General features: G+C 40.6%; 1 protein-coding gene across 1 annotated transcript; it reads left to right on the top strand.

The window, feature by feature from the left end:
* The first annotated feature begins 1,498 nt into the window (after nt 1-1,498).
* Nucleotides 1,499-10,016, top strand: ETAA1 (ETAA1 activator of ATR kinase). The gene is made up of 6 exons (XM_050894140.1): nt 1,499-1,739; nt 2,697-2,834; nt 3,109-3,185; nt 4,777-4,895; nt 5,212-7,355; nt 9,276-10,016. The coding sequence occupies exons 1-6, from the start codon at nt 1,499-1,501 to the stop codon at nt 9,389-9,391; spliced, it is 2,835 nt and encodes a 944-aa protein (XP_050750097.1). The 3' UTR covers nt 9,392-10,016.
* The last annotated feature ends 1,040 nt before the right edge of the window (nt 10,017-11,056 follow it).

Here is an 11,056-nt window from a genome sequence, read left to right as displayed (position 1 = left end):
ATGGTGTAAAGAGTCCAGGTAAGCCATTTCTGTACCTACTTGATGCATTACAGCTTTTAATTACTATATTGCAAACCAGCAGTCAAAAATGTCACGCATACCTTCACCAGACTTTGTACTGATGCACAGATCTACCCATGTCAGTGTGATTACAAGGCAGTAGCCATGTTCAGATGTCTCTGATTGATTTTGGAGCCTAATTCTTGACCCATTTTTTCAGTCTTGTCTCCAATTTATATCCGATAGGTATGACATAAACAAGTTGATTATTCAAATGTCACAACTTTCTGTGATTAACTGTGACACTTTAACCATGTATATAACACAGTTTCTCTGTTTAATACATAGTACTTAAATTTCTCCTTGTTAAAGAGTCTTCTACTGGCTTTAATTACACTCATGAGAATGGAGAAGTGAAAAAACATATTGTTTGCCTCAGGCCTCGGGTAGAAAGAAAAGGTTTCACGGCTCAGGGAATCACTCTTTGGTGACTTTAAAACTTCTCATACTCCTGATCCTACACTGAAATCCACTGCTCGCGTCTTATAAATGAAGTGTGACCCCAAAGTACTCCAAATCGATTAAATGAAAACCAGGCAGGCACCCAATATACAAGCAGTTCACCCCTTGACCCTATATGCTTGGTAGATATGTTTATACATTTACAGTTAGTGGCTCGGGGAGGAAATATCCACCTTATGATGCAATACATGCATATGTTTGCATTTATATTGTTTTAAATAATGATGTAATATCACAGTCCCTCAGGAACCTCATGTTAATTTCTTACCTACCAGATTTGGCTTCTGTAAGTCTCTCTTTGCCAGCCCCAATTCCCACGCTGGGCTGAAACGGTTTATGCCTGTCTGGGTTTGTTTTCTCTTTAAGGACGCTCACCACACACCCCTCTTCTGGGCCCTTAGGACCTCAGCAGAGACCTGGACTGCCACAGGGCTGGCGCGACGGCGGCAGCCAGCGCCGGGTAGGAGCCACAGGCGAATCGAGGGCGCGAAGCCGCCTCAGAGACGAGGCCGCCTCAGAGGAACACGAGGCGCCTCAGAGGAACACGAGGCGCCCCAGAGGAAGACGAGGCGCCTCAGGCCAGGCCGATGGCCGGGTCCCGCCAGAGGGCACATCCAGCCCCTCTAGCGGCGGCGGACTTGGCTTTTCTTTCACTGAACTACTGGACTCAAAGGTTTTGAACGCGTAACTCCGAGGGCAGCCCGCGGAGAGACAACCATCCGCCGTAGCGCCAGGGCGGGAGGCCGAGACAGGGAAGGCGCCTCACGCTGAGGGGGCGGGGCCGGGGACGGGCGGCGCGAGCTCCCAGCCACCTGCAGTTCCCTGCCGCGTCCGCCGGCCCGCCCCCGCCGCGCAGGGCCAATGGCCGCTCGAGGCGGCGCGGCAGCGGCCAATCGGCGCTGGCGCGGCGGGCTCCCCGGCAAAATGGCGGCGCAGGCGGCGGCGGGGTGGATGCGGCGCCGCCGCAGCGCACGCCATGCCCGGTAGCCGGCGGAAGGGGCCCTGCCTCAGGCCCGCCGCCCTGAGGAGGCGGAGCGGCGGCGGCGAGGAGAAGCTCACCCGGCGGCGGCCGGCGGAGCCCCCCGCGGAGGAGGAGGCGGCGGCGGCGGCGGCCGGCGGCGCGGAAGGCGGCGCGGGTCGAGGCCTGCCCGCGGGGGAGGCGCCGCGCGCGCCCCGGCCGTCGCCGTCGCGGGAGGCGGTGGTGCGCGGCGCTGCAGGTACGGCGGGAGCGGCCCCTGGGGGCCCCGCGCAGGCGGGGACCCTGCCCTGCCCGCCACCCCTGGAGCGGCGGGAGAGGCGCGGCCTGCCTGTGAGGAGGGGGCCGGTGCGGTGTAATCCCCCGCTCTCCCACGTCCGTATGCGCTGGGAAGGGGCTTCTCTTGTCAAGGAGTGATGAAGAGCATCTTCCCGCCGCAGATACTTAGAACTGACTGAGGACTCTAATCCACTCGAGAGGATAAAGCCTGGCCGTGCTAAGCGCTTAAGTGCAAAGCAGCTCCTAAGATGTTTCTCGTGTAGTAATTGCATCTTTTAAAATGATTTCTGTAGGCTTCCACATCTGCAACGTCATTTCTAAAGGGCAGGGCTGACTAGTTGAGCTTCACATAGCGTATTCTGTTCACTTACAGGTCTGAGACAGCTGCAAACTGGTTTTGAATAGCTATATTCCTGCTTTTAACAGTCCCAGCTAAAAAGGCCCAGTGGACGAAGTATAGACAAAGGTGAATTGTGACCCAGAACAGTTTGGGGGCCCATTAAAGCTGTGACCCAAATCAGAGTCTGGGTGAAAGACACAGAGCAAGCCAGAATACAAAATATTCTCCCATACAGGTATACATAGTTTTAACGTAAGCTGAAGTCAATATTCCCTCAAGCAGGAGGATTGACAGTTCTCATCCTTACCATCAGATGCTGAGCATATAGCTGTTAGTATCATGTAATGCTCTGTTATCTCTTTGGTGATGTAACTGACAAAGAGTCATATTCTGCATTAAATGTGTAGTTGTGAACAATATTCCTGTTGTAAGTAAAGGAATGTTGATGAGTGTGAACTTGATTTTTGTTCTTAAAGTTCCTAAAGCATCATCTTTGTGCCTTGTCCTGTTGTATGTTCTAAGTTATTTTGGCCTTTTATTTGTTGTTTCCTAATAAGGATCATCTTTCTGTTTACACAGAGTCAAGTTTACATAAAACACCAAAGAGATCGTTGAGTAGGAAATCCCGAATACCTACTTTCAGCTCTCCTGTTAATGACACCGATATACAGCAAGAGATCTTTTGGGATCCTCATTCACCAATTGCACACAGACTAGGTAATACGAATGAAATCCAGACTTCAGGGCGCCTATTTGAGGCATGCAGTGGGAGTGTACTAAAAGTTATCAAATTTCTTGGAAAAAGATCCCTTTCTGTTGTCATGGTTAGGTTGTTTGGTTTTATTTTTATTAAAAACCCATATATTCTTCAATATAGTGCTGAATCAAGTTCTGATTTTAGCACATATAGTTGAATTATTTGAGATATACTGCACTTTATAAATTTAATTGTTTTGCAGTTTTTAAGAAGGTTTTTTGTTTGTTTTCATAGGCAATGGAAAAAACAAACAGTCTACCAGTAGATGCGCAGTAGAAATTTCAGAAATTGTTAATCGTATTGCTCCTCAGGTAATTGTTACTTTCGATGCTCTGTATATGCAGTAATCAAACAGAATAGTGCTACAGTATTCAGTTTTAGTGAAAGCTCAATTTTAGTTACAGTAGTCTCTTTAATATGGTAAGAACTGGGCATGCAGAAAACTAGTAACGTTCATAAAACTGGACTGAATTAAAATCATAAGCATAGCATTTGACTGGTTGCTCTTGTGAGTCACAGATGCTGTAAAAAAGGATGTATTAAGAAAGTGGACTTGCAGCAGCTCCATTTTAGAAAGTTTTACTTTCAGAATACAAGTTATTGCCCCTGGTTTTAGGAATACTGTTGTGTTTATTTATCCTTAATCATTCATCTGTTAAAAGGTAGAGAGTTTCTTCACATACTGGATTTACTTGGCAGTTGTTTTTAAGCATTTTGAATGATCTTGAATGACTGCTGAAGTACAAGAACAAGACTCAGATGAGAGAGAGACTCCACAATAATATAAACATAGTAACATTGCTTCCTTATTCTAAATAATTTGCCTTTTTACCCTAAGATCCATGCTCTTGGTGTCACTCTCTTGCTGTAAACCTGATGTCCGCAGCCTGGAAAGTGACAGTAAGATAGTGTTGGCATATTGTTTGCCTTTTATTAAGTGCAAGAAGAGAACCTGTTACTCCTAAAACAGTTCTGTAGTAGCTAGCTTGCCAAATATGCCTGCTTATTTGACGGGGCCATGTAAAATGTATTCACTATTTGGCATATTCGGGAAAAATTATACTTAAGAATTGGAAAATCATTGATGAGGGATGCCACTTTCTACCTTTTAAATGATTACAGCCCTGTCATAAACGTAAATAATATCAGACTGGATTTGCAACTCTGTTGCTCGTGTTATTTTTTCTTTTAAAAAAAAAAAAAATTGAAAAAAACCTACCCAAAACTACCCTGTTAGTAAAGTTCAAATTACTTTTTCTGGCTTATATGCAGGAGTTTATCACATCCAACATTTGGCTCTGGCCCTCTACGCATTTTACCACTGCAGTATTGTGTATCTCAGATTTCAGAATTCAAATCCAAGCCTAAACTTAGAAGCTCTGAAACAAGTTCATTTAGTTTCTAAACTTCACTTATTTCTGTGTAAAGGCTCCTTGTATAAATGAATGGTAATGGAAGAAGTCAGAATTTTTTCCTGGAAGCATACAGAATATGATTTCTTTCAAATTCTCTGATCTGTTAATGCTGCTTTAAGTGGAGTGCATCTCAACTAGCTCCTTACTAGTATACTAAGGCAAACTAGATCACAGCTTGAAACATGAATACTGCAGGTTATGTGTAAACCTGAAGTAAACAGAGTATTAGATTTGAGCACCAAAGTAAAATTCAGTTATTTTAATTGAAGTTTCTGTTTTAAATTGATATAATTAAAGTGATAAAACTATCAGTGGACAATGTCGCAGTAATCTCGCTTAGCTCATATTGGTTTAGCTCCTGTCTGTGGCTTTCCACAGATTTGATGCAGTTTAATTGGTTTAGCAACTTTAACTAATGCAAGGTGTGTGTCTAGTCCGATCTTTATCTGAAATCAAATTGCTAAGCATTATAAATCTAATCATTCAGGATGAAAAAGCAGCCTGTAGTGAAGGCTCCCTTTTAGGGACATGGATTGGTGAGGATGCTATTCCCTGTACACCTGGAGTAGTAAAAGTGCGAGCTAGGACAAAGTTAAGTTGTACAAGGTAAGTTACACTTTTGTCTTGCCCATCACAGCTGGGCTTTCATGAAAAAGGGTATGTGGTGTTCCTGTATGTATAGTGAACCATGTAATTGTACATTAGCATACAGAATGCTTTTAACTTTGGGCTTGTTATCTCTTCTTAATGGGGTATTGGGAATTATCAAAAAGACTGCATGCTGACTGCACATTGAAAGCGGTGGGATTCAGTCATATTCTCTAGTTGAGAATGAACAGCTCACATGGTCGTGTCACTGAGTTTGGCTAAACTTTCTCAGTAGGTCTGACTTTCTTGTCTGTATTTTTTTTTTTTTATCTAGAGATCTTAAAATAAAAAATCCTGAAGAGGAACTCATGAAATTGGCTAAGGAATTTGATAAAAATCTAGTAGAGCTAGATGCTGTTCAGGAACAAGAGAAGCTTGGCCATGACTTCATCCAGACCGCCTCAGAGTGTTTCAGTAATTCTAAAGATGAAGTAAATAAGAAGAACCTGAAATCACTCCTTGGTGAAGTTTCTGAAACAGATACTGCTCTGTCCCTGAAACCAGTTGGACACAGCACTGGCATCCCTGCTGCAGAGCCCTGTCAACCTAGCAGTCAAAAGTCTATAGACCTTGAGGCTGAAATAGCCCTTCATGCTCTTTTTGACTGCTCTACCCAGAAGTGTAGTGGACAGTTGAGTCAAGGACTATCAGGTATTTGTTTAAATAATAGTTTCCATGAAAATAAAAGCACCTTGGAGGAGGAACACCTTCCTGAGCAAATTAAAGACGTGCAACGCGGTAATTCAGAGGCATATCAAAAAGATACTCCGTGTGCACTAGGAAGCATGAACCAGACTTTTCCAAAAGCTGATACTCACACGTTGACAAAAAAAAATCCTTCGTCTTTGAAGACACAATTGGTGGTCTCCAGTAAGCTTGCTGGAGTAGTTAATGATGACTTTGATGACTGGGATACAGATTTTTTGGCAGATGACTCTTTTGTGATGCAAATAACCCAAAATCCTGAATTGATAAGTACTGAAGAAGCACCACCAATTCCTACAAATCCATCTGTGCATGGTTTCAGTGATGCTAGCAGAACAAAGGAAAGAAGTAGTTGCAATTCAGTAACTTGTTTAGGGAGTGCACACAAATCTAACAGTTTGCAGTTTTCACCTTTGAAACATTCTAGTAAAAACACACGAAATGTTGTAAAATCTCTTTCTTTACAAAAGCCGTGTAAGACAGAAAACTCAAAGACAGAGACCATAGCCTTTCATGGCAAATCTGACGTTAAGCCAGATAAAATAAATTCTATTTGGAAAAGTGCCCAAACCAGTGATCTGAAGTATATTCCTGTTTCAACGCAATCTGAAGTGAAGAATGGAAATGAAACTCTTAAGCCTAAAAGTGACCCTCTTCCTCTTTTTCCTTCAAGATCTAATCCTCATAGACAATGGACTGAAAAACCTGGGAATAACACACACAATATTTTCTGTCAATCATCCAGTGTTTCCACCAATACGAAACCTAATGATCTAAGTAAAGTGGTTAACCAAGCTAATACAGGTCACTTAAATCAAGTTGAAATACCAAAGAAGTGTCCTCTGTCATTTGATGACTGGAATGAACCGAAATTCTCTGATGAGATATTAGATATGTTTTGTGAATCCGATAGTCTTTGGGATGCAAACTGTGAGGATGACGAATTGTTGTATCAGGTGTGTGATGATATAGAAAAGCAGACTCAGAGCCAGGATGTTAAACAAGGAAATGGAAGAGCTAAAACTATACAAGGAGCCAGTATTAATTCTAGATCAAATGCTGGTAACAGCTTCCCAGCATCTAAACAAGGACTACCTGATCTCCTCTTGGCACAAAAAACAAATGCAAAACAGGATGCTTTCTCACTAAACAATTCCTGTAAGACTTCATCAAAGGTTACACATGGGCTGGCCACAACAGGTCATGTAGTGAACTGTAAAAACGTCTCGAGTCCTCTAACTGTGATCTCAGCTACTTCTATCGAGTGTAAGTACACACTGTCTAAAAACTGTCATCAAGCTGCTTCTGAAGATGCTACAAAGACTGTTTCTGGAAAATGGTACAGGTCAAATTCTGTGCTGGCAGGAGAGACTGGTTCTGAAGTAAGTCCTGTTAATGCAGTAAACTTTTTTAGTAGCAAAACATTAGACAGCGCAGATCTTTTGTGTAATATGGGAAAGATGCCAAGTAACAGTTCTGGTAACAAAACATCACTTATGCCTTCAAAGTTTAAGTTCCGAAAGACTAACAATTCTCAGGGTGCTCTTCATGTAGGCTCTGAAAATCCAGGGAGTCATTCTGGCATTGGAATTACTCTGCAGGGCTTGGAAGGAAGCAAGAATCAGGTGAATGTGACTTTGCACGGCAAGCTTGACAATAAGAAACCACCTTTCAAGAGGCACCTTTCAGAGTCTTTTGCACTGCCTACATCAGGTATTTGTCTTTATTGTATCACTGTTAAGACTGTTGTTTTTCTTACTGTAATCAGAATGTCAGAGAAATTTATACTGTATTGCAACTTACAACAGGCTTCAATATCCATCGATTCAGTTTAGGCATTAGTAAATGTTCTAACAAGAATTTGGAGGTTATTTTCTCCAAAATAAAACTGTCCTGACGCATCTCTTGAATTCCTGTACTTAACGACTTCTGTTTCCCATTTTCATTCCACTTCTCTGAATACTTCATGCTCTCTCTCCATAGACGCTCAGAATCACTAGGATCAAGTATAGGCTGATGGCAGCACCCAGCATACCATATTCTTAAATTGTTACTTAAAAATACTATTTTGATATGTAGTAAATGTTGTAGTGTGAATCTGTGCTTTAATTTACAGTTAATTTTGAAAAATGTTAAAAATTACTTAGCCATGATTTGTAAAACCCCAGTTAATGGTGGGGCAGGGAAGGAAGGCAGCAGGTGATATGGAATGCCAATTTCTTTGTATTATTGTACACCTGGAAATTGGAACCTCAAATCATTCGACGCTGCTGAAACCTCGGCCTGTATTGTTGTTTGCTCTGTGGCTAAAATTGCCAGTGAAATATTCTTGTGTTATCAGTCTAAACACTAGCATTTCCTTTCATCTAGAAGGGAGGTCAGTCACTTTTCCATCATCATGCGACAGTCTGTAATATTCCATGCACTGGTGTTACTTGTTAGGGAAATGCAGAACCAGTCAAGTGCCAGTCAGTCTTGTTTTTACTTGATCTTATGGCTTGGTGAAGTTTTAATCAATATTAATTTTGATAAAATGTGCCTTTAGAGTGTACTATATCAACCTCAATTTTCAGGAAGCACTGTTACAAAACCAACAAAAAAATTAATTCCTGCAAACTATCAGCCAGCATTATTTGAAGAATCAGTATTTTATCTATGTTTCTTCCCCGGCAAAGAAGCAGATAAATAGAAAGCAGCAATTTCAGATGTTAAGGGGGAAGAGAGGGGAGAGATAACTAGTCATTCTGTGGAATGTTGTAGAGAATAAAGGAATGAAAAAGAATAGCATAGATTTTCTTTATAGATAAACAACAGTTGTCCTCATCTTAAATTTTTGGTGAAATGACATTGCTGTAACAAAAAGATGGATGTTAAGTAATCCTTTCAAAAACTGATATGTAATTTTTCATGGACACCTTTTTTTTTTTAAGAAGCAAAGAGACCCTTTGTTTTATTTATCCAGTTTGAAAGACTACTTATTAAAAATACATTAATTGGAAATTGGTGTATAAAAATGGTAAAATTCTTGACACGTGCAGGGAGTGTTCCTGTTGGTTCCAGTGAGGTCAGGATTTTATTGTATGGGAATTTATAGTTCTGTAACACAACATATAAAATATTACACTTAGCTATCATGTTCTTGTCTCCCTTGCCAATTTTTATTGCTACTTTTGACCTTTTTTCAACCTTTCTGGTTTTATTTGTTTGACACCTGTACTGTATCTGACCCCTGTGTCTATACCATCTCCATGCCCATATCTCTGCCTAACTTACTAAATTGTAGAGCCCTTTTCACTTTGATAGCCTTAATTTTCTTAACCCTTCGCCATCTCCTGTGTTGACTCCCGATGTCACAAGGTTCACTTGAAGGGCAGCCAAGTAAAATTTCCTTGAAGCAAATGTCTGCATCCCAGTATTTTCATTGGGAGGTAGTAATCAGTAGCACTACAAAGGTCATGCATCTTATGCCCCTTCCTGCCTTGGGGACAGGATAGATGAGCCATTTTTAACTTGGGTGCCTGGTATGTCAGAATAGTGTGCTCTTGCCATAGATCTTCAAACATTGAAAACAGATAAGTTAAAATACATATTGAACAAACTTGAAGGCTCCTAATACGTGTTTTTTATTTACAGTGTCTGTGGTGGAACAAAAAAATAGAAAATGTTCTCAAGAAGAGATTGAAAGAAAAAAACAAGAAGCTCTTGCACGAAGAAAATCCAGAATGCAGGCATTCTTTAAAGATGCTTGAATTTGGAGTTTATTTTGTCTATGGAGTAAGTTTTTGGGAGGGAAATATTGTAATGCTGGAAGACACTTTTTAAACTCTGTTCACAGCTACTGACGGCAAGGTTTTACTATTTCTCAATTTAAAAAAATCTTGACCTGCACCATAACTAATACTCTCGTGGTATTTAATCTTAATTAAAAACTACCAGTTGTAAATGTGTAGTCCCAAACTACCTTCAGCACAATGAAGATTATATTGAGTTCACATACTGTTATGTGTTGAAATTGTATAGTCTGAAAATCATCAGAGCATGAAAGCGTTTGTATACACGCATAAGTAGATGATGTCAAAAACAGACTACATGTGTTTTGGCTGTATTTCTCTTATTGCAAGTATTTTAATCTATAAGAAGACTCTCAAGTACACACAGACTAAGAAATACTAATGTTTGCTCTCAGGTAGAAGAAAGTTTTTAAGTTTTGGTTTAAAGAAAGTACAATCTAGAAAACATCCAACATCGGAAAACTAATGGAAATGAACAGGATTTGGAAAGCGTGCTCAGTTTGTCTCCGTTACCTTAGGTAAGAATTGTACGTAGTGAAGGAAGAATTTAATAGAAAAGTTTCGTAAGGTGAAAAAGCATCCTGGAAAGGACATTTTATCTTTTTTTTTTTTTTTTTTTTTAAATTCCCTTCATGAAGAGTTGGAAATACCCTAGCTAACAAAATTGGACCACCTTTTTCTAAGCCTGCGTTACCGATCTAATTAAAAAAGGTAGCCTATGTCATTTTACCAAACCATGGGCAATATGAAATACACCAGGTGAAATCTCAACAACTAGGAATCAGTTTAGCCTTATGGGTTGTACATATTTTTCAAACTAAAGGCTGTTAAAACATAAAAATGCAATGTCATGTCAGCTTAACAGGGGCTGATAGAATTTTTGATGTGATAGATGGGTGCAGAGCTCAAACTGCAAAAACTGCCTGTGGGTAAGCTGCAAGATTATTTTTCAACTGAGAAATGCTTATATGTAAACATGTGACACTATGAAAAGTGACTGTGATTTTTCTTTGTAAATAAATAACTTTGAAATGTACCAAAGGTTAGAGGAAGCTTTTGGTTTCTGTAGTATGTGCCATTTTTGTAACTAACTCCTAAAAATGTAAGTATTGTATATTTGTAAATCATCATTAAACTTTTTTACATTTTTCTAGTCTGTTCTGGAAAATACTATACTACAGAAACTGGTAAAAGGGAGCGAAATGGGAATTCCATATGGACTTCTACCTGAACATCCTCTCTTGGTAATTTACTCAATTATTCCATGCCTCAATTTTCTACTTATAGTGGTGACAAAGTGCTTCCTTTGATCCGTTTAAACTAGAAATCCTTGGAGGAGGGACTGGTTCTACACACAACCATCTGCAGCGGAGTCCTGAAATACTTAACTATACTGGTTTTCAAACTAGTGAATTTGCTTTTGTATTAACCACCATTCTTGGTGCTAGTTAGTTGATTATGAAATCAAATCCCCAAGTCCACCAAAGATCGTGCTGGTGCCCAATAAGCATCGGTTACGGTCTGTGGCTGCAGCTCCCTGTCCTTCAGCCGTTGTGCAATATATGATGAGTTGGATCAGCTTACTGATCTGACTGAAAATTGACCCGGAAAAAATGTTTTCAG

This window comes from Gymnogyps californianus, chromosome 3, assembly GCF_018139145.2.
Source record: "Gymnogyps californianus isolate 813 chromosome 3, ASM1813914v2, whole genome shotgun sequence".
NCBI classification, from domain to species: domain Eukaryota; kingdom Metazoa; phylum Chordata; class Aves; order Accipitriformes; family Cathartidae; genus Gymnogyps; species Gymnogyps californianus.
The sequence above is the reverse complement of the archived record's forward strand: the minus strand, read 5'-3'. Positions and strand labels throughout refer to the sequence as shown.

Coding starts and splice junctions, on each gene's coding strand:
- ETAA1 (XM_050894140.1), top strand. CDS start 1,499: ATGCCCGGTAGCCGGCGGAAGGGGCCCTGCCTCAGGCCCGCCGCCCTG. Junction 1,740..2,696: donor GGTGGTGCGCGGCGCTGCAG/GTACGGCGGGAG, acceptor CTGTTTACACAG/AGTCAAGTTTACATAAAACA. Junction 7,356..9,275: donor TTTTGCACTGCCTACATCAG/GTATTTGTCTTT, acceptor TTTTATTTACAG/TGTCTGTGGTGGAACAAAAA.